The 27,378-nt window shown below is 43.5% G+C and overlaps 4 protein-coding genes across 7 annotated transcripts; 2 read left to right on the forward strand and 2 right to left on the reverse strand.

The window, feature by feature from the left end:
- Window positions 1-292: 292 nt before the first annotated feature.
- Window positions 293-19,375, reverse strand: LOC117810446 (putative gonadotropin-releasing hormone II receptor). The gene is made up of 3 exons (XM_034680293.1): window positions 18,727-19,375; window positions 5,188-5,392; window positions 293-3,387 (listed from the first exon to the last, which is right to left on the reverse strand). Exons 1-3 carry the CDS (start codon window positions 19,273-19,275, stop codon window positions 2,876-2,878), a joined length of 1,266 nt encoding a protein of 421 aa, XP_034536184.1. The 5' UTR covers window positions 19,276-19,375; the 3' UTR covers window positions 293-2,875.
- Window positions 6,765-10,089, forward strand: LOC117810447. Its single transcript, XM_034680294.1, has 7 exons — window positions 6,765-6,900; window positions 7,246-7,916; window positions 8,009-8,050; window positions 8,138-8,229; window positions 8,657-8,767; window positions 9,231-9,507; window positions 9,728-10,089. The coding sequence occupies exons 4-7, from the start codon at window positions 8,141-8,143 to the stop codon at window positions 9,941-9,943; spliced, it is 693 nt and encodes a 230-aa protein (XP_034536185.1). The 5' UTR covers window positions 6,765-6,900; window positions 7,246-7,916; window positions 8,009-8,050; window positions 8,138-8,140; the 3' UTR covers window positions 9,944-10,089.
- LOC117810445 lies at window positions 10,078-15,782 on the reverse strand. 4 transcript variants are annotated; one of them, XM_034680289.1, is made up of 15 exons: window positions 15,506-15,782; window positions 14,595-14,791; window positions 14,279-14,504; window positions 14,103-14,178; window positions 13,653-13,924; window positions 13,453-13,516; window positions 12,970-13,063; window positions 12,488-12,636; window positions 12,196-12,393; window positions 12,029-12,115; window positions 11,638-11,891; window positions 11,430-11,558; window positions 11,204-11,344; window positions 10,947-11,073; window positions 10,078-10,467 (listed from the first exon to the last, which is right to left on the reverse strand). In XM_034680289.1, the coding sequence occupies exons 1-15, from the start codon at window positions 15,518-15,520 to the stop codon at window positions 10,250-10,252; spliced, it is 2,247 nt and encodes a 748-aa protein (XP_034536180.1). In that variant the 5' UTR covers window positions 15,521-15,782; the 3' UTR covers window positions 10,078-10,249. The 4 variants fall into 4 exon arrangements, with proteins under 4 accessions (XP_034536180.1, XP_034536179.1, XP_034536181.1 ...); XM_034680288.1 differs by having other exon boundaries at window positions 13,447-13,516; window positions 15,506-15,781; XM_034680290.1 differs by lacking the exon at window positions 15,506-15,782 and adding an exon at window positions 15,038-15,494 and having other exon boundaries at window positions 13,447-13,516.
- A 40-nt stretch (window positions 19,376-19,415) lies between the features above and the next one.
- Window positions 19,416-27,099, forward strand: LOC117810467. Its single transcript, XM_034680314.1, has 4 exons — window positions 19,416-19,602; window positions 19,805-20,343; window positions 20,437-26,776; window positions 26,979-27,099. The coding sequence occupies exons 2-3, from the start codon at window positions 20,074-20,076 to the stop codon at window positions 26,527-26,529; spliced, it is 6,363 nt and encodes a 2,120-aa protein (XP_034536205.1). The 5' UTR covers window positions 19,416-19,602; window positions 19,805-20,073; the 3' UTR covers window positions 26,530-26,776; window positions 26,979-27,099.
- Window positions 27,100-27,378: the final 279 nt, after the last annotated feature.

Genomic DNA, 27,378 nt, shown 5'->3' on the forward strand with positions numbered 1-27,378 from the left:
ATGAGGTCATACTACAAGTTCAATGAATATACTTCATAACCCACTAGCTACTGCTAGACAACAGCAGACACTAGCACTTTATGCCAAACATGTTGGTGTAACTTGAAGCAAAGCAATATTTTTATTTCCTGTTATCGCATTAGTTGCTAATTTAATGGAGAGAAAGATTATTTTAATTTTTTTATTACACAATTTACAAACTACGTAACTCAGCATTACAATATAACTGCTTATTGGATTGGCCAAAATCCCATAACACAGGAATCAATTCGCAATAGAAAAAATGACACCATTCACAACTTGATCACACATTTCATATCAAATCCATCTTTGTAAAAGACTCCAGCTTATTAACTTCTGTCTGTTGACACTGTGGCAAAAACATTTGTTTGTCCCGACAACAATGCAGACACTGTTAAAAACACCCACATAAGCATGCAGAACCAGTCGGTGGCAATGAAATATAATCAGTCTGTCACATCAAACTTCATAGGAACAGTGTGTGCATGCTTATTAAGTGTATTCTGGAGAGAGCAGTGACTGTGTGTGGAGTGATGAATTAAAAACTATTGAGTATGACATACTAATTCAACTCTGCACTGCGGTATGATAGTGACGGACAATACGGCTTCCTTGTTAAACATGCAAATAAATCTTACAGTACTGAGCAGACATCAACAAACCAGTAGCCTAGTAAATTGAAATTTTGTGTTTAGTTTTTATTTTTACCGAAGGCAGATAAGAATCTGTTGCCATGGGAATGCAACGGACCGTGGAATTCGAGGAACAATTAAAACATTTTTTAAGTGTACTAAAATATAATTTTAAATCAATAAAAACACATTTAAATCAGTATTTTGTGTAAACATATGTCTTTAGCTGGAAGCCAGGTATTAATGCTGGATATGTTTAGTGATTGTTTGGTGATTCAAAGAGTCCCTTCATGTGGAGCAGGACTTCAGATTGTGATTCGATTAACTGCAATATCTATCACTTTAAGCTTCCCAAACCAGGAGGTAATGTTGTAGGAAACAGCTACTGATTTATCATGCTGATGGGTCAAACAAACACTCGACTTGAACAAAGTTTCATGTTTCAACAGGAAACAGAAAGTCAACAGTGTTTTCACATGCATCATTTCCACTTATAAAGGCACGGGTTGTCAAGGTATTGGATACGAGTTGAGTGACATCCCAGTAAACCAATCAGAGAGTCTGAATACAATTAGGCTTAGACGTACAGTACTCATGGCAACAAGCAAGTCAGGTTACGTCTTTGCACGCACTGTAAGCTACATGTTGTGCTGGTGTCACGATTTTAATAAAAGACCTTGTTTGAATACAAATAAGCTGTATTGGCCTGCAGTCTTATTTGACACGTGTGTTCATAGCTTTCCTATTAAATACATGGATATCATAGGCATTAATTCAGAATACACTCCGATCAGCTGTATAATCATGGAGGAACAAAGAATGTGTGTTTGAGGATTTGATGGGCTCTAAAGGTGAGATGATTGAACTCATATCTGAGCAGAGTTTTGGGCAGCCCTGGATCTGACATTTAGATCACTGCTTGGTCAGCCAGTCCCAAAGGTGAGGTAAGGTAACAAAGCATCCTTATCATTGTACTGCTTCCAGCCTTCTGAAGGTTAGGACATGCCTGATCCCACATGCAGATTAGAAGCCAAAGTCAGACTGTGACATTCAGGTCGGCCAAATCAATGACTAGTGCTTCAGTTAGAGTCATGAAATGGACATTAGTGAAAACTTTTGACTGGCCACAGAACAACCAGTTCAGAGTGACAACATTTCACCATTAGTCAGTTTGTTCCTCATGAAAACACAACATGTAGCTACATTTTCCAACCTTAACCATACCAGCTGTACACATGAGTTGTCGGCAAGTCCCCTGTGTCTAAGTCAATGCTCGGGTCTAAGTCATCAGAGCTTAAGTCCGGAAAATCCTAGCTCAAGTTGGACTCGCACAAGTACTACAACACTGTAAGTCAACTGAAGGATAGTTTTGTTTTGTTCTGAAGTGAGTTTGTATGAGGTACTTCTTAGTAAGTGTTTTACCTACAGGAGATCCCAATCGGCTCTACCTCTATGTTGAGAAACTGAGCAGAAAACCAGCACAGAAGCTAAGCAACAAATGTTGAATACGGTAGAGTTGATTGTGTCTGTAGCAGTTCATAGCTTAGTACCTGTGCCAGTTCAATTGCTTGCTATCTGGCTGAGCAATCTGGGATTACCTGTAGGTACTACACTTCAAGTGACAAGTAGGTCATACAACCAAACGAAGAATCACTTCAATCAGTCAACAGTGATATTTTCAGCAGTTATTTTTAACAATCACAACATCTTTTAAGTAATGCACAAAGCTCATAGTAACCAAGTTAAATTTGTGTCCTACACAATCTTCAAAAGAAGCTTTTTCATTTCAGACTGTAAGCAATTTGTAACCATGTACATAAAGAGCTGTTGTGTAACCTGACAGTGACCCTCTTCTTTTTTTCATTCAGCCCTGAAGCTTTTTGGTAATGCATGCTGTAGATTGCAGACTCGTCTTAAAATGAGAGCCCATTACACAACACACATACAGCTCCTAACAGGTCTACTGAGTTCATAAAGGTGTTGCATAACCTTCAATGTAGTATCCCTTAAAGGCACTACAGCTTCTATTTATTGTACAACCCTGAGTTGTTGATGATACACCCATATAGTGGATAGTGGATATTATTAGTTTCAATGCTTAGTCTTTAGATGCATGAAATCAATGGATGCATCTGGGACTGTGAGATAAAAATGCTCAGTATACAGACAACAGAAAAAGGTTCAAACAGCAGCTAAAGTCCTGCTTCTACTGAACGTTTCTGTCATATAGTGCTTTCATGACTGAAAAGTCCAGACTTTCCTCCTCCCTCTTGATTCAACACAGTCAGTGGCTTGATTTCCAAGGCTTTTGTCTCAGCCTGGGCACAGTTGCTGTCTGTTCCACCAGCAGTCATTTCTCTTTTGGTGGAGAAAGTAGTTGAAGTACATTTCAGGGACTCCATTATCACAGCGTCAGTTTGCAGGTCTGTCATCGCCGGAGATTTGTTGTAGCAGCTCCTCAGCCCCTTGCGAAAGCGTATAGTGAACAGGCCGTAGATGACGGGGTCCAGGCAGGTGTTGAAAAGCCCAAAGATAAACAGAATGTGGGTGAGAGAGTGAGAGACTTTTCCCTCCAGGTCATCTGGAAAGAACCAGTACCACAAACCCAGCAGGTAGTACGGAGTCCAGCAGACTATGAAGCTGATCACGATGACAATGCTCATCTTTAGAGTCCTCATTCTGGCTTTGGGGATATTGTTCTTTGAGCAACGCAGGTGTGGTTCATTTGATGACACTGGAGGAAAGAAAGAGAGTTAAAGGTGACATATTATGCTCTTTTTCATCAAAATATATTGGTCTAAGGGATCCCCAAAACATGTCTTTAAAGTTTATTGCTGAAAAAACACTTTGAAATCAGAGTTTGGCATGCCTGTATGCACCTCTTTTTCAGCCCTGCTCAAAACAGACTGTTTTCTGTGTCTATGCCTTTAAATGAGAATGAGCTCTCTGACCACGCCCCCTCAGGAAGCGGATGTGGCCTCAGCTCTCCAGCACGTTGATCTAATGTTTACATGTTGGCTGCTCACAGACCCGCGTTACTTCAACCCTCTGAATTTGATCCAGAATCTGATCCTGACGGAGAGGCGCCTGCAGCAGGACCTTTCTGAACGATTGGTCACAGATTTAGTGTTTCTTGTTGTTTTATTTGTCAGTATGTCGACGTGTGTCTTGGTACACAGCTACGAACATGTAGCTATGTGGCTATGCTAACTAGCGCTAGCACTTTCCATGAAAAATAAAAATCATCCACTAGATCTTTAAATCTGCAGACGTGGGGAGTAAAACCGACCTTAAGACAGCCTACAACTAGCATGCCTCCCTCCTAAGCTCCTTGTTAGCACACATGTGTGCAGGTAATGAAAAACGGAGGAGGAGTTGAGTTGTATTTTATACAGTCTATGGGCTGAACAAGGTCCGAGCTCTGACTTCCGTTACAGACCGTATGTTGTTGTGACGTATGAAAAACACTGAAAACTGAAACGGCTCGTTTGAAAGCACATTTACAGAAAGGTGGAGAAATCAGAGCAGGGGCAGAATGTTTTTTTTTATTTTCGGGGGGTTTGTAGACATGCCAGGGAAACATATTTCAGGTAGAGAACCATTAAAAACTCGATTTTGCATGATATGTCACCTTTAAGAAAGATGCAGCTATGAAAAAACTATTCTACCACAGGGTGTATAAAACAAGGGGAGCCAAATTGCCAATGGTTTATAAAGTTTGTGTGCCCACCTGTTAAAGCCTCAGCATTTTGCCTCATCAAGGCCTGTGTCCATTAACTCTTACTTTTGCACTGGCAACGCCATCAACCTCGATTTAAGAGTGTTTTTGACTTGTGGAGACTGTTACAAAAGTGGACTCATCACACTTCTGCTTTCCTTGGTAGTGACTATTAAGCCTGTTTTAACATGCTCCATTTGCCTCATTTAATGCCATTTAACAAAGAACACCTAAAAGCAATTGAAAGAAATCATGTTGTAGCATTCCCAGCAGCTCAGAACCTGGAAATTGTACCTAAGATAAAACAAGTTTCATCATTGTTGACTAAGGTATTACCAGAAGCCCTCATCCTTCTTAGTTTTGATTGTTCAGTGATGGACAAGTGACATTTATGACCGTGGTGGTGTTCCAAAAGATGAACTATTTTCAACTGAGAGTGCTGTTAACACAACGTCACAAAACAGCTGATGCTGAGTGAGTATCTGTACTCAGGATGCTGAGCACTGATAAACCGCACTGATTTTGTGTAGAGAACAGTCACTGCCTTCCAAAAAGGCAGAATAATTGGGGAAATGTTTACCGAGGTAAAAAAAAATACCCAATAAGTCGTCAGTTTGCTACATTGTTGTATTAAAACAGACTTATTTTTACAACCAGTGTAGTCGCCCCCTGCTGGGAATTAGATAAAAAGTTCCAGCACTTCTACATTGGCTTTACTTTATAGACTAAAGGATAAGTACACTTCTTGTATCTAGTCACTCTAACTTTACATTTTCTGTCATGAATGCATCAAATTCAGGTCAGTTGTGAACTCACATCCTTTTTGTGTCATCTGTTTGGAGATCTGGATGAAGATCCTGGTGTAGCAGACAATCATTATCACAAGAGGTAACAGGAAGAGGCAGGAGAAGGTGAACATGTTGTAAGCTGTCTCCTGCCAGTGCATGACAAAGCTCCCCCTGGTGGTGCACTGAGTAAAGTTTGCAGGATAGGTGATTGTCACATTATGGAAAATAAACATCTGTGGAATTAAAATTAAACAATATTAGTGATGCATTAGTGGCAGCAGATGTCTTACTGTAATTTGATTGCCCTGTTTGTTTGGCAGAGGATAGAAAGAATGAGCATTTAGGTCATTTAGGTTGGACCAAAAAGCTTAGCATCCCTCATTATGTTCATGTAGGTCACATAATGTACTTCCAAATGCAAGCAAATGTGAAAAATAACGACCTAGGCCAAGGGACTTCACAATACAACATTTTTTGGCATTATAGTATAACTAAAAGATAAACAGATTTTTACTTTTGTATTTGATATCTGAATTAATCATGTTTCCCTTCAGGTCATCATTTGGTGCATTAAAATATGCAGAGCCTAGACCGCCTGCTGAGTCGGGGCCTTAGGCTCTGGTAAATATTCAAAGCCGTGTTGAGAACTTAATGTGAGCTATACTTGTGTTTTCATTTTTTTTCAGCTTCTTGGTGTACTTTCACAAAGAAGAGAGTGGTGGAGTTAGAGTTTATAAAAGTTTACCTACAGTTATCTTTGCTTGAATAAATTCGACCTGGAAAATATCCACACACAGTACTGCTATATAATTAAAGACTTGCAATTACCATTCAAGTTGGAAGCTGTCAGGCTGTAGCGGCTAACTGTTAGCTTCAGGCAACATTAATGACTAGCTAACCTTCAGGGTCCATGTTGCCCCGATTGCTCGGTCCTGCCGTTTTGCCCTCTAAAACTTCAAGAGGATCAGACCCTACCTGACAGAACACGCAACACAGCTCCTGGTTCAGGCTCTTGTAATGTCACGCATTGACTACGGCCGGCCTCCCTGCATGCTCAGTTAAACCTCTGCAAATGATCCAGAACGCAGCAGCACGTCTGGTCTTCAACCAGCCTAAGACAGCTCATGTCACTCCCCTGCTCATTTCGCTACACTGGCTTGCAGTTGCAGCTCGCATCAGATACAGAGCTCTAATTATGGAGCTATTTTCCTGCCAAAACTTCCCACGCGAAGAGAACGTGTTATATGTGAAGAGAACGTGTTTTACGCAAAGAGAACGTGTTTTACAAAGACAATTCTACTCACGTGCAAAGAATGTGTGTTTTACATGAAATATAAATCTCTCTCCTTCGAGTACAAAACAAATTTCCTTCAAGTACAAGTTTTTTCTTCACACAAGTACAAAAAAACATTTGTGTGAGTCTCCTTTCCTTCGAGTACAAAACATATTTCCTTCAAGTACGAGTATTTTCTTCCTACGAGTTTTGGCACAAATGTTCCGCCTGTGGTGTGAAGCTGAAGATTTTCGCACAGATTTGGTTGGTAATTTCCCAACCAGCAGGTGTCGCTGTGGCTCAGTTTACGTTTACCGGCACTGAAAGTTTGAGCGTGACCTACAGTCTGAGCAGGACCTCAAATGCAGCACAACACCGTCCAGCAGCCAATCAGGAGGACAAGACACAGGCGGGTTGAAATGCTACCGGAGGCTAGATTTGGTGAAGAACAAAATGAGCAATCAACAGGTGAGTTTGAGATGTTCTCTGGAGAAAAGCTAGAGCTAATATGACTCCAAGAGATGTTATTTAGTGTGTAACTTTGGATTAAATGTCAGAGCACAGAGCCTGTTGAAGTTAATTTGGCTTTGGAGTTAGTTAGCTCCATAGTTAGCCCTCAGGTTAGCGGTGTTGATTTTTGTGTTTCTGAGTTCATACGCGGCAAATTTAATAATCACAGCTAAGATTACAAAAACCGCCAACAATTAAATTGAGTTTAATATTAAGTGCAGCTAGCATTATACCAAGAAAATGTTCAGCCCTTCCTTCATCAAGCTTATCACATACAGTGTATTTTTTCCCTTTCCTCACTAGGACCTGCTCGTTCAAGACATGTTGGAGAGACTTCATACACGTGTGCTCCATGTTGTCAGTCAGCAACCTCTAGACCTAGATTACCTACAGTTTGTTTGCTCTCAGGAGGTTGTTCTTTTTAGTGCTCTAGCTAACCAGGTCCTCATTCCAAAAGCTATAGGAGATGCACTCACAGAGTTACACAAGTTGGTTGTTGAAGAAAAACAAAATCATGTCCCCACAGTAATTGTTGGAGTCAGACATGGAGTGACTGGACGTCCAAGATTTGACATATCGCAAGATTCACTTGTACATTTTCTCAAACAAGGTCTTCAAGTTCCATGTATAGCAAAATTAATGGGAGTGTCTACTCGTACCATTTACAGGAGAATGGCAGAATCTCACTGCTCCATCAGAGCCCTCTATAGTACCTGTTCAGACTCAGAGTTAGACCACTTAGTAACTGAAATAAAAAAAGACATGCCACATGCTGGGTACCGCCTGGTAAAGGGAAGCTTGCAGGCCAGAGGCTTCAGAGTGCAATGGGAGAGGGTGAGGGCCTCCATGCACCGTGTGGACACCATGGGTATCCTTTACCGCATGAACCAGCTTGGGTGTGTTGTGCGGCGCACCTATTCAGTTCCTGGTCCCAAGTCCCTAATGCACATAGACACCAACCACAAGCTTATTCGGTGTGTATAAGTCAGTGTAGTTTTTGACTATTTTCCTTTTTTGTGTACCGAGTTGTGTAATAAGATGTATACTGTGTTTTTGGTCCAAACAGATACAACCTTGTCATCTTTGGGGGAATTGATGGCTTTTCAAGGAAGGTATGATTAATTAAGAACTAAAAAAAACCCAAACAGGATAGGCTGAGAGACAAAAATGATCACTCTGTTGTAATATCCTATAGATCATGTACCTGGGTGCAGCGAACAACAACCTGTCAGCAACAGCTCTGCACTTCTTCCAGCAATCAGTGAACAGATTTGGATTTCCATTAAGGTAATTGGCACTGCTTTAATCCAGTACTTGGATCATTTTAACAAAACAAACAAAAAAATTATTTTGTCACACTCATCATGTCAAGTATTTTCTGACATGTTATATTTGTTAGTTATAATGTTATAAGTTTTATAAGTGCTTATAAATGACTGTCACAGCAGGGGACCTGACATGTTGATTCAGCATAGAATTATAGAAAACAAAAGCAATGCAGGGATTATCCCACCACCAATAAAAAGAGTTCTGATATACCTTGGCATGCATCCATAATATTGTACTGAGAAGAAAAAGTTGAGATAGTAAGCATGACATGATTTTGTGTGAAGCTCTGTACAACATGCTTTAAGGATCTTGTAATCATATAAGGACAGCTACGGAACAAGAAATCCCTTGAAAATAAACTAAATTTGACCACTTTTTTTTCCAGGGTGAGAGCGGATCAGGGTGTTGAAAATGTGGAAGTTGCAAGGCTGATGTTCTCTGTCAGGGGAACAGGGAGGTCCAGCTTCATTGCTGGGAAGAGCGTTCACAATCAAAGGCAGGTTAAGTTACTTCTTCTTTATGGCAACCCCCCTCCCTCCCTCTTTTTATAAGAAAAAAATAGATAAACATCCTTTTCTGTGATCTAATTTTTAAAATTGAACAATGGCATACTTGGAAAAAAAAAAAAGGCCAGCTCTAGGGTCAATATCCTATCAGGTTATAAATGAGGCACGGTTACAGTCACCTGCTCTTAGAACAAATTCTGAAACATTATCTTTCATTGAATTGTTTGAAAATGTCATCAACTGTGTGCACTAGTGACTTTGGCCAAAGTACTGAATAGGTGCTACACTTGATTAGTCTGTAACCTGCTGGTGTTAGGTACTTTTTTCTTTCATCAACTTGTTTTTGATATGTACAATAGCCTTTACCAAATCAATTAAAGTTATTGGAATATTACAAATTATGATGCATAAATGTATGTAAACCATATCTAATCGTGCTCAAATTCCTTTCAGAATTGAACGACTCTGGAGAGACCTGTGGTGTGCTGTAACTAACACTTACTACAGTGTGCTACACTCACTTGAGGACGAGGGTTTGCTTGACCTGTCGAGCACTGCACACCTTTTCAGTTGTCATTATGTATTTGTGCCCAGACTACAAGCAAGTCTGGATACCTTCTGCAGTGGTTGGGATAACCACCCAATACGCACTGAGATGAACCTGACACCCAACCAGCTGTGGGAGATGGGAAACATTCAGCATCCTGTGGCAGAACCGGAAAGCGGGGAGGTAACTATGCATGGAAAAAGCACTTTGTTTGATGCTACTGAATACAACAGAAGAAAACCCCCCTCAGTAACATAAGGAAAGTTTTTAAAAACAGTGTTCCTCTACTGGAAATGTGGATATAAAAAAATTGTAAAATGAAACAAAGCTTAAAAAGCATTTGGGACAATGACTCAAAACAATAAAATCAACTTCTATTCATGCTCTACAAATGTCATTTCAGGGATTATACCTACCACATCTGGACTGGGAGGACAGTGGTCTACTTGATGATCAACACCATGGCGTCACTGTTCCTGAGACAGATGACATATTGAGCACTGAACAAATGGCAGCACTCAGGACAGCCATTGATCCGCTGGGAGAATCCCAGTTACAAGGCTCAGATATCTATCTAGCTACTATTCAGTATGTCCAGCAATTGCTGGGGGTAAACTAAAAGTAAAAACAGACATGTTTGGGCTGACAATACATTCAATTTTTTTTTACTTTGTATTGTAAATACACTGTAAATCAATATTTCCAGATTTTTCTCATATTTCAATCATTTGAAAACAAATAAAATAAAGATGCTCTGATCCAGAATAGTTTATTTTGTGTGATTCAATCTACAGAACTTATTTTTAAGATTTGATGAATACATTTGAGCATGAGAGGTAACAGCATGCCACCATCCTAGAATCACAGAACTCTTTTACAAAATACCAACATCAGTAAGATGGCGGTGTAAGAGTAACACTGCCAGTTACACCAGTCCAAATCCTGTGTCTGCTGTGTTGATGGATGCAATCAAGTCCCTCTTAAATGTCTGATAATCTTTGTAATGGGCAGGAAGTCGGAGGGTTTCAAAACATGTGGATGACTTGGGAAGGCTGCTGTGAATCACTTCCACTGCAAGGCCACTGGTAGGAGCTTCCCATCCAATCCAGAACTTGACCAGGATTTTCAGCTCTTCACTGGATGCTGCCAAATAAAAATATATATCAGTACATCAGAGAGACACTTTTTTTAAACAAAACGAAGAACTTTGTGTAGTATTTCCAGATATGCTAACAGGCATTGTTTTCAGTCTCTTCAAATCATACTTTGTAGCAATGTTTAAAAAGATGGCTATTATTTAATGAGTATAGAGTAGATTTAGAAAGCCTACAGTCAATCTCTTCAGCATTTCATAGTACTGTATACACATATTCACAAATACACATACATAATACAGACATTCCTTGCATGATACTACACATAAAATCAGGAAACCGAACTAGCTTTTTAAAAACAGATTTATCAAGTTATAAGGGTGGTGAGATATAAACCTGATCTGGTTGTGAAGCTATTCTATTGTCAGCAATGTAAAGATATCTAAATATATCTTTAATAAGGATTAATTTGTGAGAAAAAAAATCCTGTTAACATGAGTGCATCACTTATTGTGGAAGGAAACAAACCATTTTGAATGAACTGACGAAGGTACCCTGTGATGCGGCTCTTGTCTTCCACAGAGCATTCATCATCATCCTCTTCCTCCTTGTCGTCCCTAATCATGGTAGGCCAGCTAATGCAATCTAGAATGCGCTTCACACAAATGTCAGACAATCAAATATAGACAAAACTTAACAATTGTCATGAAACCATGATAATATCCTGATTTATAATGTAATTTCGAGCTAAGATCAAAATTGACAGCTTTGAATCAACTTTTTACCTCTGGGGTCAACACAGCACTTGACTCGTTTGGAAAAAGGATTGGCACTACATCTGGACGTCCACTAATGAGTGGCCACACCATAGTTTCCTTAAGTCCTTTTCTTATTTGCTTTATTTGCCTTGTGACTCGCCCGATCACCTAATGAAAAAAAGAGAAAAAGGAAAATGCATGTTGAGGTTGAAAAATAATTATAAAATTGTGTGTTTCAAAAGTAGTAAAGTACCGCATGATGTAGAAGCCTCTCAAAGAGCCATCTTCGGTTTTTGTTTGTCATCACGGGAAAGTCCCATGCAAGACACAAGGTGTTAACACGTTCCTTTTCATCAGCTGTAAGTTCAGAGGTCCCTTCAACCTGAAACACAGAATATAGCCACACTTTAACACAATCTATACGTCAAGTATAATATATGTGCAATTTATAGAGTGCATACCAACTGAATTATCTCCCGAAGATCAATGTCTGGACAATCACTGATTTCTATAGTGGCAGTTTCAACTGTGCCTCCACACAGGATGTGAACGACAGCAGGGCTAAGGCCGCTCATTGAAGGTCCTCCATGCAAAAAACAATGACCAATCATTCTGCCCGCCATGAGAAACAGGTCACTTTCAACCAGGAAAGCAGACGAAGACGGTACAAGGTGGTCTACCTCCCCGTCAAACAGCCTTGTGACACATGAATTTCCTAGACGAAGAAAAATCCTCAATGATCAAAAAATAAAGATAGCCTAAAGCTTTTAGTTACTGTAGGGAGTTACTTGTATGTAAAACCTCTCTCAAATATGATTTAAATAGTATAAGTGGTAATCGAAGACATCTTACCAAAGTTAAAAGTAAACCCATCTTTCAGCTTCTGCATGACTCTGGAAAACAAGAAGCGGCTTACTCCCTCTCCGATAGCAGGATCACCTAGAAATTATTGGAAATAAATTAATCTGGGTGGATCATTGCAAACATTTAAAATGGACAAAAATTTTAAAATGGTGAACCTTCAAGTCTCCATTGCAGAGGACTCGCCCAATCAACCTTGCATGCTTTATAAAAAGCAATGAAGGCCAGGTCTTGATCTGAGTTGCTATCTCCAAGGTCAAAATGCAGACGGAGTGGCTTCCCTGATGCATGATTTTGAAGCATCGCCTCCCTGTAAAACCAAGCAGCCCTGGAAGGGGTTGGCATGGTCTTCCAATCTATAAATGAATGAAAGAATTAGAAATAACAAAGGCAGTAATTAAAACATTTAAATGAGTACCACTAAAGTGGTGTAATAAGTACACTACAAACCGTCTTTTTTCGCAGTGTCAGACGGTGCTGCAGAACTCGAGGGTGGATTCTCCAAAGGTGTAACTTGTGAATATGAGCAGGATGGTCCATCTATTACCTCTATACCTGCTCCACTGCTGTCAGATACAGGCTCCTCCAAAGGGTATTGCCTGAAACATTAGCATATTATGCTAATATTACAAATATGCAAAGGAGTGTAATTGTTTGACAGTTTTACAATCATATGACTACAAAATACAGAACGAAGCATTACAAAAATGTTTTTAAAAGTGTTCCTTCAGCCCTAAAAGCAGTGGAGGCCCAAAGCTGTGGTTAGAACATTCAAATCAAAACTTCCCCCCACATTCTCTGATTTACAATGATTCTTTCTCTGATACAATTACACTGTTTTATAATTTGATACAGATTAAAAATATTCAGTTTCAACTGAAAACAGGCCAATTTGTTATTCACCATAGCTAACATTTATGGAACAACTATACCTGTCACCACAGCTACTGGCATGCATCTCAATGCAATCTGCAGGGTACTCTTGTTGGCATACTGGACAGATTTTCTCAGGGTTGACTGGGGAAGCTGAAATTATACAGTAGTTAAGTAAAAAGAAGAAAAAGAAGCTTTATTTTTTGTTGTTCATTAAAATGTTTGATATATTGACTTGAAATTTCACAATCAAATTTTCAACTAAAGCTGAAGACAGATTCTAACAACCTGTTGAAATTGGAAAACAACGCAATTTGGAATGGGAAAAAAAAATATATCAAGAAATTCTGACACAAAGGGGTAGACAAAAAAGAACATTGTGTTAATATAAAAAAAGACTACTACAAAAATCCTATCCTTTGAATGTAATACATGGTTTTTTTTATACCAGTTATACAACCTACAGTATAACAAAGGAGCATAATCAAATTATTGAAATTTGTTTACTTGGAAAAGTGTAAATCCAATGAACTTACACATACTGTGTCCACTGGATATGAGAGATAAATCCTCTTCATGTTGGTCAGTAGCGCCCTCATCGCTTTCCTGTTAATTGGACCAAGTTTACAAAAAAAAATGACAACACATAGGTTATAAAACAATTGATGCAGTCCTGAAATTACAAACACTTAAAAAACAGTGCCATTTATCTCAGGGTAGTCTCATGTTAGGCAATACTTACTTGTTCCGTGTGGTCACTTGACTTGCTACAAGAGTCTAAATGCAATGCAAGAGCCTGCAGTGGTAAAATTTCCCCACAGGTCTTGCATTGAGATTTGGGCATTTTGCTGAACTCAGGAGCATCAGCAAGAAGTGGCACAGTGTCAATTTCATCTTGTAGTGGAACAATGAAAATTGTGTGTCTTCCATTATTAGATGTTGATTTAAGAAGCTTTGCATTGTAGCCTTCAGACTCAGGTGGGATCACAGCAAGTTTTCTCTGGCCAGAGCCTCCTTCAAAATGTTGGAAAGTGGGGAAGTTAGTATCAACTTTATTCAGCAATTTGCTCAGTAGTGATGATGGTCAACACTGTCTATTTCAACTGAATAAAACAAATGCAGTTTTAACATGTTAAAATGAAATCCTTCTTAGATGTATCACAAAATGACAAATAATGCTAAGTCTGCTTACCCGATGCCTTATAAAACAGCCATCCACCAGACAAAGTGCCCATTTTGGGGTATTCTGCCAAAAGTGCTGTTGTGATCTTAGAAAGAAAAAAAATTCAATCCAAAAAAACATTGAGTTTTTTTTTCTCTATAGTCTAATAACAAGTGACCACAACAAACGTTATTCAAAGTGCTTACCTCTACATGGTTGCTGTGTTCTTGTAAAGCTATTAGGCGTTTACCTAAACCTGCCATCAAAAGCTTTAGCTCATGAGAACCGTCAGGTGTTCTTGTCATGGGTCTTGGGAGCAAATAAAACTGGACGTTGATGGTCTTGGTTGTTGGTGCTGAAACATGTCTAAGTGGTGTAGGAAATCTCCTTTTACCACTTATCCTGTCTCTTCTGAATAGACCTGGAAAAGACCTATAGAGGAAATTGAATGACATGTAAAGCTAAAATTAGACTGCAACATTTACAGTACATTAGTGGTTTCCACACTGTAATTGTTCTAACTTTGCCATCTCCTGCTGCACATTGGCCTGTCTCCCTCTGGGTTCCTGACTAGGCTCCTGGCTGTGAGTCTGGCCCTGATTTAGAACCTGGTTCGCGTTCTGGTTCTGGGCTGGAACATGGCCCTGGCCTGGACTGACTGACTGCAAAAGAGTGAGTAAGTTTCTTGCAGCAGATTCAATGTGCGAGTACTCCGGCTTCTGGAAACACATACACACAAACACCAACAAAGAAGAGATTATTATTTTAAAATAACCAGTCAGAGAACTCTACTTCCTGTTGTTTTCTTACTAGCGATTGAAAATGTGCATTTGTATGGCGCATAGACTGTATGGCGACAGTATGAATAACGGAGCTGCCAAAAGGACCAATCATAAAACTTCAAATCACGTCATCCTTGTCAGCAAGAATTTTAAAACAATCAGGACACAGCAGATATCCCTCACCCCCTGAGTCCGTGTGGCAGGAGGTGAGACGTCGCTGGGTCTGTCTGACTTAAGGAAAGTACGGTTGCCTCTTTCCCGTGATTCTATACGTCATGTGATGTTTTGGACTGGCGGCTAAGAAATTGTGCATTGATGTACATCCACAAAGTATAAAGTCCAACACACCCACACATTTGCCCATCAACTAGAAAAAAAGTAAGTCATGGTTAAAAGAGGAACTAACTGAATTGTTTAAAAAACATTGGTGGAAAGACAAGCTGTGATTATTAAATTTGCCGCGTATGAACTCAGAAACACAAAAATCAACACCGCTAACCTGAGGGCTAACTATGGAGCTAACTAACTCCAAAGCCAAATTAACTTCAACAGGCTCTGTGCTCTGACATTTAATCCAAAGTTACACACTAAATAACATCTCTTGGAGTCATATTAGCTCTAGCTTTTCTCCAGAGAACATCTCAAACTCACCTGTTGATTGCTCATTTTGTTCTTCACCAAATCTAGCCTCCGGTAGCATTTCAACCCGCCTGTGTCTTGTCCTCCTGATTGGCTGCTGGACGGTGTTGTGCTGCATTTGAGGTCCTGCTCAGACTGTAGGTCACGCTCAAACTTTCAGTGCCGGTAAACGTAAACTGAGCCACAGCGACACCTGCTGGTTGGGAAATTACCAACCAAATCTGTGCGAAAATCTTCAGCTTCACACCACAGGCGGAACATTTGTGCCAAAACTCGTAGGAAGAAAATACTCGTACTTGAAGGAAATATGTTTTGTACTCGAAGGAAAGGAGACTCACACAAATGTTTTTTTGTACTTGTGTGAAGAAAAAACTTGTACTTGAAGGAAATTTGTTTTGTACTCGAAGGAGAGAGATTTATATTTCATGTAAAACACACATTCTTTGCACGTGAGTAGAATTGTCTTTGTAAAACACGTTCTCTTTGCGTAAAACACGTTCTCTTCACATATAACACGTTCTCTTCGCGTGGGAAGTTTTGGCAGGAAAATAGCTCCATAGCTCTAATCATGACTTACAAAGCAGTAACCAAAACTGCTCCAGTTTACCTAGAACCCCTCATCCAGGTCTACAGCCCTTCTAGCCCGCACGCTCAGCCTCAGAAAGGCACCTAGTTCTTCCAGCACACAAGGCCTCAAAATCACTAGCTCGACTCTTCTCTTCTGTTGTCTCTAAATGGTGGAATGAATTGTCCAACTCCATTTGATCTGCAGAGTCCCTCTCTACTTTCAAAAGACAGCAAAAGACCCAGCTCTTTAGGAAGCACTATGCACTTAGCTAGACTGTTTTCCACTGTTGTTCCCAGTGGCAGATCGTGTCTTCCAGCTACAGTTGACTCGCACTGTCCTGCTCTACTCTGGGAATCTGTGTTCAGCTCTGGAGTGACCCAGCACTTGGTACTTTGGTAATTCTTTTGGTGATGACAAGTTAATTGTTGATGATGATAATGGAAGGTCTTAAATTGTTTGGTTGCTTCATTGTAGATGTTCCTTATTTTACAAAAAAAAAAAACTTTTGTGCATTGCCTTCACACTGCTTGGCAGTAGCTGCACTCAAATTGACTTGAAGCACTTTGTTACTCTTACTGATCTTGTTTCCTCTTGTATAGATCTTTGCTTATGTTGTTCTTGTTCTCTTACGTACGTCGTTTTGGATAAAAGCGTCTGCTAAATGACATTGTAACATTTCCTCTGAGTCTGCACCTTTGATATGAGAAAGATCAAGTTGACCACTCAAAGATATAGTCTCTTTCTACAGTTTCTTGATACCTTTCTATTGAGAACCTTGTAATACTAGGACTTAGCTGTAACCCCAGTACAAAAAATTCTGTTTGTCTTTTTTCTTTTCTTCTGCTTTGGTCATCATCTAGTCAAGATTTTTCTCCCCATGCAGCTTTAACTTCAAACCTTTCACCTTTATGTCACTTTTAATGTATTATTGAATGCAGATAACAAGTGCAAATTAAAGCCTTGTTCAACATTATTTGTAACAACTCAGCTGGAAACATTTACAGCGTGCCTGAGGCAGCTTTTTCAGCTAACTCAAGCAGCTAATGTTAGCTTCATTAGCTACGCTAGAGTTTCATTTCAGCTGGCTGACTGGACATGAGAGGGCTGGGTCTTTGCCTCAACTGAAATCAAGAACCCGTTTTTAAGATTAAAAAGCATGTATGACAGACAGACAGACAGACTGACAGAAGGACAGACTGACAGAAGGACAGACAGGCTGATTAAAAAGTATAGGAGAAATACCAGCAGAAGATGGAAAAAGAGGCTCTTATCATTAAATGTTAAATGATAGCAAGTATAAATCTAAAGTACACATCTCGTATTATTTTCAGTTGTTAAGACGTGTATTTTTTTTATGTTAATAGTGCTCAGAGTGCATAAAAAAGCATAGAAATAGAGCTTGATCATCAAAAAAAATTTCATGGGGAGGACCCTGCCTTCCCTGCTGAGTTTGAAAACCCTCAAATAGCACCATAGTGTGTTCACATCCAAACAAATTGTTACCTAGTAAATCTCTACAGAATTATCAACGCAATGAGTGAGTAGATTAGTGTGTGGTAACATGACACAAAAATAAAAGTAAGACCACCGATGAGTAATTAATTTTATTTTTATATGTTAAACTGAGCCTATATGTTCAACTATTGGTAGATGTGCTGACTTTGATTTATGATGTTACTCTTCTGGAGGTGAAGAGCACTGGTGGTTATGTTTGTGTGTGTTTATCTATAATTCAGTTGGCTCTGTCCTGCAGCTCTGGGGCTTTGGTTACTGGAAATAGATGTGTCAAAATATTTGTGTTCACCTGCTGTGATTTCTTTAAGCTGATAGAGGCAGTGCTTCACTTTGAGCAGTATGCTAGTCCTCCCCACAACTCTTCTCACCAGCCACCACTGGTACTAACCATGTCCTTGTCTTGCTACTAGAGTGCACACTTTTCTGTAAAATCCTCAAACATTAACTATGTGTTTAGACATAAGTTTGCACTAAAAGGCTATAGCTCTGCCTCTGGTGTCACAACATGATCAACAGTGAAGCACGCTGGGCTGCCATACGCTCTCTATTTACAATGAAGCATCTATAGGTTCTGCCAGGCTTAAACATTGTGTGTATTTCAGTAGAGGGGCCACTAATCCCTGACGTGTATATCGTGCTCCCCAAAACTATGCCGCAGGTTTTCCTGCTGTAAAGCTTTCAGAAATTGCCTCATTGTATGCGAATATATAGAGTTATCCAACCTTATTAAAGATGCTGATGTAAAGGAATTTATTTCTTGCTGAATTGAAATTTCCTCTATCATTCAGTATATGCATTCAGCTTAATACTGCTCTGTCACTGGGATAATAAATCCAGCATTTTATCAGGCTACATGAAGGCTGGTCCTGTGGAAAGAAGATAAAACAGAACACATACATAAGCCATATATGCATGAATTATGTTTTTCAAAATATAAATGCAACCAGCCTACTTACAGTATTACCATAAGGATAATAGAGAAGAGGTTTCTATTTTTCAAGGGGAAATATAACACTAGAGAAATCAGGTCAAAACCTCTCCTATGACCCAACAATCCTCTCTGAATTAATTCATTTAAACTCTCTCTGTGTAACCCCACCACACTATCTGTAATCACCTGTTAGGTACAACCTGAGCTACCTGAGCCTACCTGAGGAATTGAGAGCAAGACGCTCATCGTCCATGCCACCATCAGCATCACCCTGTTCCTCTGGCGGGCCATGCTGATAGCCAGAGGGTTTAAGATCGCAGACTGTCGGTCCAGACTGATCACCACAGTGACAAACGCGCAGGAGTACATAGCCTGCAGCTTGAGGAACATCAGGAGCCTGCAGGCCAGGTCGCTGGCCAGCCACTGAACTGTGATGTTCCACACGGCGTCCACAGGCATCACGATGAATGTGACCAACAGATCAGCTGTGGTCAAGTTGATAATCAGCACTCTGACATGGGATTTGCGTTTGTGGCTGCTAGCTGCCCACAGCACAGCCAGGTTACAGAAAGTGGAGACGCCACAGAGGATGAAGGTGATGATGACTCTGACTTTGGCCGCTGTAGAGAAGGTTGGCAGCTGTGGCACTCTGTCCACTGCCGTCCAGTTACAGGGAGGAGGAAGCCAGTCACAGCTGGCATTAAGGTCAGACCCAGCGCTTTGCTGATACATGATGACAGGAGGATCACAGCAGGAGGAGGCGTTCATTGTCTGACTCTCACCATGGAGTCACATTGTGTGCAGCTGCATGTGTCATCAAACAGAAACAAGGAAAATTATCTATATGAGCCTCATGCACGGTGTGACTTTGAACAAATAGTTCTGTTAGTGTAACTGTTATAAATTTCCTATGTTTCGTTAGTATTTTCGTTTAGGCACCTCTATGGGCAGCCCAGGGACTTTACTGTTTTACGTTATTTGTGCTCAGGCCTGCCCACGGGCAGCTAGGGGTCCTGACTGTTATCCTGAGCGGTACCCTCCGCGAATGTTGTGCCGATAAGTTTAAAGTTTTATATGTGATGCGTTCGTGAAGAAGTAAGTTATGCTCACTATGAACATGTTTATATGGTTGTTCATTTCTTATAAGTGTGGTGTGCAGCGCGCACTTTGTTTATGTGACGGCGGTGTCATACGTTGATTGACGCGGATTGCTAACGCTAATGCTATCTCATTCAATGCATGTTATGTTACGTCTCGTGGGTCCCGTCATTAATATTTGCATTTGTATTGTTTACAGGATACCATCACGTCATATCATATCACACCCCCTGTTGTCATCATCACCCTTTAATGATGCTAAATAGCCAATTCGCCATTGCTGTTGCATATGAGGAACATTAAAAGAACTGAACTGTGAACTGTGTATCCCCGTGTACTCTCTGACCAGAGCAACTGGGTGGATGAGGTGTCCCAGCAGTCATCATAAATACACGCTTTCATGCACAGGAGAAGCACAATCTCCAATATTGGTCCTTCGAGCCGGATTACTTCACCCACCACAGCGCCATGGATTCACAGAGAACAGCAGCGTCTGAAAGCGGACTTCTAGGAGGTGGAAGACTGCGACAGCTTCCAACACACCTGCAAGGCTATCAGGTTAGCTTACCACCTGCCCTAATGCCTTATACTGCCCCCATCCATAACGTCAGCGAGAGTGCCAGCGCACAACGGCTGCAGTCACCCTACCAGCGGACCGAGTCTCCTGCTAAAGATGACCAGCTCTACACTGCGCTCGGGCCTAATCCCTGTCCCTCCTCGGTTGGTGCAGTCGATAGGGTAAGAAAATGGGACACAGCATCTAATGCTAATCACCAGCTTGGTCTGCTAACTGTTTGTGTAGGCCCCCAATCTCCAACTCCGTCTCAACAGAGCTACCACAGTCAGGACCTAACAGAAAGCAGCTTCAGCATCGGCGATAGCGGCCCCCCAACACCTTATGGCCTAGCTCAGCCCGATGTGAGTACCCAGCTAAATCACACATCTCGTTCCAATTCTCCAATGGGCACAAGTGTTCTAGTACAGCAGCTATCACTCTCACAGCCAGGACCCCCTACTCAGCCCCGAGATAATCTGCCTCTAACATCACTGCTACGAACGACAACAACAGCGTTCCAGTCGCAAGCTACTCTGGCTTCTATACCAAGCAGCAGACAGGAGAGCTACATGCTAACACAGTCTCTCCCAGCAACATTAACCTCAGCAAAGCTATCTGGGGTTTCAAGGCCACTACCCCTCACGGCAACCGGCATGAGCCTGCCACAGGCTAGTCTTCAGGCAACACAGGTCGTAAGCCACGCGGGCACACAAATGCCAGCAGCACCTGTGTACCAGCTTGTCTACTCGCCATACCAGCCTCCTCCAGCTGCATCGTCATCAGTATACCAGCCTCCTCCAGCTGCATCGTCATCAGTATACCAGCCTCCTCCAGCTGCATCGTCATCAGTATACCAGCCTCCTCTAGCTGCACTGTCACCAGTATACCAGCCTCCTCTAGCTGCACTGCCACCAGTATACCAGCCTCCTCCAGCTGCATCGTCATCAGTATACCAGCCTCCTCCAGCTGCATCGTCATCAGTATACCAGCCTCCTCTAGCTGCACTGTCACCAGTATACCAGCCTCCTCTAGCTGCACTGTCATCAGTATACCAGCCTCCTCCAGCTGCATCGTCATCAGTATACCAGCCTCCTCTAGCTGCACTGCCACCAACATACCAGCCTCCTCCAGCTGCGCTGTCACCAACATATCAGCCTCACATGGCTCAGTACGCCACGCACCAACCACCGGCTGTTACCGTGCATCAGCGCCCACCGACTGTTTCCGCACAGTCAGCCTATCACCCACCAGTGTATCAACTGAGCTATCCACCACAGGTACTGCACCAGCCTCAGCCACCTCCACAGACTCAGCCAGTCTATCAGTTAGTGTCTCTGTTGCCTGCTCCAGCTACGCATCAACCCGCACAAGCCCTGCAGGAACATTATCCCTTTCAGCCTCAGTATACACCACCACAGCTGCCATACAACCAGCAGCCTCCAAGGCAGCCAGTTCCAGTACCAGAACTCCCTAAACTGGTCCACGACAGCGAGAGAGAGTTCACTGACCTCAAGATGGCACTGGACCACCTACTCAATTCGCACACTGAACTCTCCGAACACTATAAATATCGTGTGCTTATGGAGCACTTGGTCCTGGACGAGGCTAAGCTAATAACTCAGGCCTGCAGGCACTATGCACAGCCCTACACTGCTGCTATGCAGGCCCTTCAACGCCAATACGGGCAGCCACATCAGCTTGCACAGAGTGAGATCGCAGCAATCTTGAACTCTCCTGACATAAAACCGGGAGACTCTAAGACCTTCCAGAGCTTCGCCCTTCGTGTTGATCTACTCGTGGGGATGCTGACATCACTGGAGGGGCCAAACGGGATGGAGGTCATGTCGACTGGGCACGTCGATCGGCTTCTAAGTAAACTCCCTAAACATTCAAGAGACGGGTTTGTGGAGCACCTACAGGTTCAAGGTCGGCTAAACACTACCAGTCTAAATCCATACAACCTACGGGACCTTGCAGACTGGCTCAAGGTAAAGGCTGAAGCTCAACGGCTGTCGGCGAAGATGGCACAGCGGCATCGAACTGATGGAGCACAACTAGCTAAAGCAGATAAGCCTACTGCACCCTTCAGGCCTCGCAACCAGCCCATTGCAGTCTATCATGGTTCCGATAAGCCCAAACCTGTCAGCTGCCCACCTACAGAGGACATTCGGTCAGAGGCTAAGCAGCAGCGGTTTAAGAGGATGTGTCTCTTCTGCAAGAGTGCCGAGCACTACCTCTCACAGTGTCCAGACATCGTCCAGCGCTCACCTGAAGAGATCGAAAAGTGGATCAATAGTGGTAAGCGATGCCGCAATTGTGGTCGGACTAACCACAGACAAGATGCCTGCACCTTAAAGAAAGCATGCAGCGAGTGCCAAGATATTCATCTCAGGGTACTTCACACCATCGCCAAACCAGGCTCCCGTGTCTATCTCATCACCCCGAAGGATCGTGCTTCACTTGCCAATTCTAAGCGAGGGGGAAAGGTGTACCTCAAAGTGGTGCCAATCATCATCAGCAACGGGAGTAAATCACTTCAAACCTACGCAATCTTGGATGATGGGGCTGAACGCACTATTATCCTGCCAGCAGCTGTCAGACACTTGGGACTCAAAGGCGAGGCTGAGTCACTCGCTCTTCGGACCATCCGCCAAGACGTGACCTGCCTTACTGGGTCTTCGGTCAACTTCCACGTGGCCTCCCTGACACAGCCCACCGAACGGTATTTGATTGAGAGCGCCTTCACATCGAAGCGGCTAGCTCTGTCAGAGCAAACCTATCCTGTAGCTACACTTCAGAGACGCTACCGCCACCTGAGGGACATCCAATTGCAGAGCTTCAGCAAAGCACAGCCACTACTGCTGCTTGGATCAGACTGCACCCACTTGATCACCGCCAGGGAGCCCGTCAGGTTTGGCCCCAGAGGTGGACCTGCGGCGGTTCACACAGCTCTTGGTTGGGTTCTCCAGGGTCCGGATGGCCTTGGGTCTCAGGCCTCCTCATGTTACTTCACTGCCCTCAAGCCAGTGTCAGACGACCTCTACCAACACGTCGAACGTCTATGGCAGCTTGATGTGCTACCATTCCGGAGTGAGCGTCTAGCAGTACGCTCCCGTTTGGATCAAGAGGCCGTGAACATCTTGGAAGCAAGGACCGAGAGAGTAAAGATCGGCGACATCTTCCGGTATGCCACACCTCTGCTCCGCATTAAAGATGCACCACCATTAAAGGCTACTGCCGATGCAGTCACTCCCATGCTCCGTAGCACCGAACGGCGGCTGGTAAAGGACCCAGCCAGGGCCAAGGTACATGAGGCAGAGATCAAGAAGCTCATCGATGGAGGGTGCGTCACTAAGCTTTCAGCAGAAGAGGTAAATGGTTCGAAAGAGTCATGGTTCATCCCTCACCACCTCGTCCATCACAATGGGAAGGATCGGTTGGTGTTCGACTGTTCCTTTACCTACTGTGGTCTCTCTCTCAACGAGCAACTCCTCCCGGGTCCGACCCTCGGACCGTCACTAATCGGCGTCCTCCTGCGATTCAGGCAGTATGCAGTTGCAATCAGTGGAGACATCCGAGCGATGTTTCATCAGGTTCGTCTTCTTCCAGAGGATCAGCCTTTGATGAGGTTCGTCTGGAGGAACCTGCAACAAGGGAAAGAGCCGGACGTCTATCAGTGGCAAGTCTTGCCATTCGGCACAACGAGTAGCCCATGCTGCGCAACATTCGCGCTTCAAAAACATGTCAAGGACCAAGTAGAAGGAAATGAGGACATCCTGCAGTCCCTGGAGCGGTCCTTCTATGTAGACAACTGCCTACAGAGCTTATCCTCACCTGAAGCGGCTAAACAACTCGTTGACAAGATGAGGCGGTGCCTGGCTTCGGGAGGATTTGAGATCAGGCAGTGGGCAAGTAATGTCCCGACTGTCGTCTCCCATCTACCCTCCACCGCCAGATCAGAGAGCACCGAACTCTGGCTAGCTGAGAAGCAGACTGACCCTCAGGAGCCAGCTCTGGGTTTGCGGTGGCACTGTCCCACGGATCAACTTGGCTACCGATTCAAAGCTATGAAAAGCGAGACCCCCACTATGCGGTACATATACAAAGTGCTAGCCCGACAGTATGATCCTCTTGGAGTGATTATTCCCTACACGACGAGGGCCAAGATTCTTGTCCAGAGGCTGTGGGCAAAAAAGAGGGGCTGGGACGACCCAAACCTTCCATCAGACATCGTTGAGGCCTGGTCTAACTGGGAGCGGGAACTTCCTGAGCTGGCGAACATCACCTTACCACGAGCTTACTCACCACCAAAGGTTGCCACCGAAACCACCGAATACACTCTACATGTCTTCTGTGATGCATCGGAACAGGCATACGGCTCGGTTGCTTACCTCACTACAAAGGTTGACGACGCAGTCAACGTCTCGTTTGTGATGGCAAGGTCCAGGGTAGCCCCAAAGCGTCAACAATCAATGCCACGACTAGAGCTCTGTGCAGCATTGACCGGAGCCCAGTTATCCTCCCTTATCCACCAGGAGCTCACCCTCAGTATCACCCAGACCTTCCTATGGACAGACTCCACGACAGTCTTGACCTGGATGACATCTGAGTCATGCAGGTTCAAAGTCTTCGTGGGAACAAGGGTCTCTGAGATTCAGGAGTTGACAGCCATGCACACCTGGCGGTATGTTGACACTGCCAACAATCCAGCCGACGACCTCACTCGTGGCAAGACTTTGGCTGAGCTGGCGACATCGAGCAGATGGATTCAAGGACCCCCGTTCCTGGGTGGTTCACCTGACAGCTGGCCGTCACTTCCTTCCTCCACTGGGCCAGCAGATGCTTCTGAGCTAAAGCAAAGTATCTTCTGCGGGCTCATACAGACGGGCCCAAGACTCCATACACCAGATGTCACCAAGTTCAACAGTTGGTCCGACCTGGTTAAAGCTACTCAGGAGGCAGTTGTGGATCCCTCCTCACCTCAGCCTGAACTTTGTGATACTGAAACTCTCCTACTCCAGGTCAGCCAAGCAGACTGCTTCCCAGAGGAGATAAAGTGTCTCAGGGCAGGTAAACCAGTGCCACCAGGCAGCAAGCTCAGTATGCTTTCACCAGAGATGGATCTTACCATGGGTCTCATTCGCGTGGGTGGACGTTTTCGGAAAATGGATGACTCCTGTTCTATTGAACTCCACCCTGTTGTCCTTGATCCTCACCATGCGGTGACAAGACTCCTCATTCAGGATTTCGACCAACGCCTACTCCATCCAGGGCCTGACAGGGTCTTCGCCGAGATCAGACGCCAGTACTGGGTCCTGCGGGGGAGACAGGCCATCAAGCACCATCAGAGACTCTGCACTGAATGCAGGAAGTGGAGAGGGAAGCCGGTTGTGCCACAAATGGCTGACCTACCTCCTGCTCGCCTGCGGGTCCTCAAACCTCCATTCTTCTCCACCGGTGTGGATTGTTTTGGTCCATACAACATCAAGGTTGGACGACGCAACGAGAAACGTTGGGGAGTTGTCTTCAAGTGCCTCACTACACGGTGTGTCCATCTGGATCTACTGGCTAGCCTGGATGCGGACTCCTTCCTCCTAGCCCTTAGGAGGTTTATCGCTCGTCGAGGAACCCCTTCAGAGATTCTCTCTGACCAGGGGACAAACTTTCGGGGCGCGGAGAGGGAGCTGAGTGAGGCCTTCAGTGCCATGGAGCCACAACTTCAAGACCGACTTGCACAGAAGCGGATCAAGTTCAAGTTGAATCCACCAGCAGCACCTCATTTTGGTGGCGTTTGGGAGCGGGAGATTCGTTCTGTCAAGCAGGCGCTGCAAGTGGTCATCGGCACACAGGCTCTCCAGGAGGAGGTCTTGCTGACGCTCCTCATCGAAGTGGAAGGCATCCTCAATGCTAAACCGTTGGGATATGTCTCATCAGATGTCGCGGACCCTGATCCTGTCACGCCAAGTATGTTGTTGATGGGGCGGCGGGACGCCTCTCTACCACAAGTTTCCTATGCTGCGGACACTCTCACGAGGAGGCGCTGGCGCCACTGCCAGGTGATGGTAGATCACTTCTGGGCGAGGTTTCTTCGGAGCTACCTGCCAACTCTTCAAGTACGCCAGAAGTGGCGACGACCTACAGACAATATTGCCCAGGACACTGTAGTGATGGTGGTTGACCCTCAGTTGCCACGGGCTCACTGGCCTGTCGGGAGGGTGGTGAAGCTAAATGCAGGTTCTGATGGATGCATTCGTTCGGCCGAGGTCCAAGTGGGGGATAAAACTTACCTGCGACCGGTGGCACGTCTGGTCCAGCTTCCAGCCGTTCTGGATGGCTGTACTGACTCAGGGACTTCTGTAGCACCTTAGGAAATTTATGTGTTCTTACATAATAGCCATGCTATTCTGGGGGCGGCTGTTATAAATTTCCTATGTTTCGTTAGTATTTTCGTTTAGGCACCTCTATGGGCAGCCCAGGGACTTTACTGTTTTACGTTATTTGTGCTCAGGCCTGCCCACGGGCAGCTAGGGGTCCTGACTGTTATCCTGAGCGGTACCCTCCGCGAATGTTGTGCCGATAAGTTTAAAGTTTTATATGTGATGCGTTCGTGAAGAAGTAAGTTATGCTCACTATGAACATGTTTATATGGTTGTTCATTTCTTATAAGTGTGGTGTGCAGCGCGCACTTTGTTTATGTGACGGCGGTGTCATACGTTGATTGACGCGGATTGCTAACGCTAATGCTATCTCATTCAATGCATGTTATGTTACGTCTCGTGGGTCCCGTCATTAATATTTGCATTTGTATTGTTTACAGGATACCATCACGTCATATCATATCACACCCCCTGTTGTCATCATCACCCTTTAATGATGCTAAATAGCCAATTCGCCATTGCTGTTGCATATGAGGAACATTAAAAGAACTGAACTGTGAACTGTGTATCCCCGTGTACTCTCTGACCAGAGCAACTGGGTGGATGAGGTGTCCCAGCAGTCATCATAAATACACGCTTTCATGCACAGGAGAAGCACAATCTCCAATAGTAACATTTTCTGACAGGGAGGGAGCAGCCTGCTGAGGGAGGCACTTCTCTCTGATGCTCACTCATGTGGAAGATGAATAACCTTTAATACACATTAGGGCACAAAGTGGTCTCAAGACTATTCGATTTTGTAGCAACACCACTGGTTAAACACTTTTGGACTAAAAGAAG

The sequence above is a fragment of the Notolabrus celidotus genome, chromosome 3 (assembly GCF_009762535.1).
Source record: "Notolabrus celidotus isolate fNotCel1 chromosome 3, fNotCel1.pri, whole genome shotgun sequence".
NCBI lineage: Eukaryota > Metazoa > Chordata > Actinopteri > Labriformes > Labridae > Notolabrus > Notolabrus celidotus.

Bases quoted from the DNA above. Each gene is read 5' to 3' on its own strand.
- LOC117810447 (XM_034680294.1), top strand. From the start codon at position 8,141: ATGTACCTGGGTGCAGCGAACAACAACCTGTCAGCAACAGCTCTGCAC. The intron at 8,230-8,656 runs GTAATTGGCACT...TTTTTTTTCCAG, and splicing joins AGATTTGGATTTCCATTAAG to GGTGAGAGCGGATCAGGGTG. The intron at 9,508-9,727 runs GTAACTATGCAT...ATGTCATTTCAG, and splicing joins CAGAACCGGAAAGCGGGGAG to GGATTATACCTACCACATCT.
- LOC117810445 (XM_034680288.1), bottom strand. The intron at 12,394-12,487 runs GTTTGTAGTGTA...ATTCATTTATAG, and splicing joins TGACACTGCGAAAAAAGACG to ATTGGAAGACCATGCCAACC. The intron at 10,468-10,946 runs GTTTGTTTCCTT...TTTATTTGGCAG, and splicing joins TCGTCAGTTCATTCAAAATG to CATCCAGTGAAGAGCTGAAA.
- LOC117810467 (XM_034680314.1), top strand. From the start codon at position 20,074: ATGGATTCACAGAGAACAGCAGCGTCTGAAAGCGGACTTCTAGGAGGT. The intron at 20,344-20,436 runs GTAAGAAAATGG...CCGTCTCAACAG, and splicing joins CGGTTGGTGCAGTCGATAGG to AGCTACCACAGTCAGGACCT.
- LOC117810446 (XM_034680293.1), bottom strand. From the start codon at position 19,275: ATGAACGCCTCCTCCTGCTGTGATCCTCCTGTCATCATGTATCAGCAA. The intron at 5,393-18,726 runs GTAGGCTCAGGT...TTAATTCCACAG, and splicing joins TCTTGCTCTCAATTCCTCAG to ATGTTTATTTTCCATAATGT. The intron at 3,388-5,187 runs GTGAGTTCACAA...TCTTTCCTCCAG, and splicing joins ACAGATGACACAAAAAGGAT to TGTCATCAAATGAACCACAC.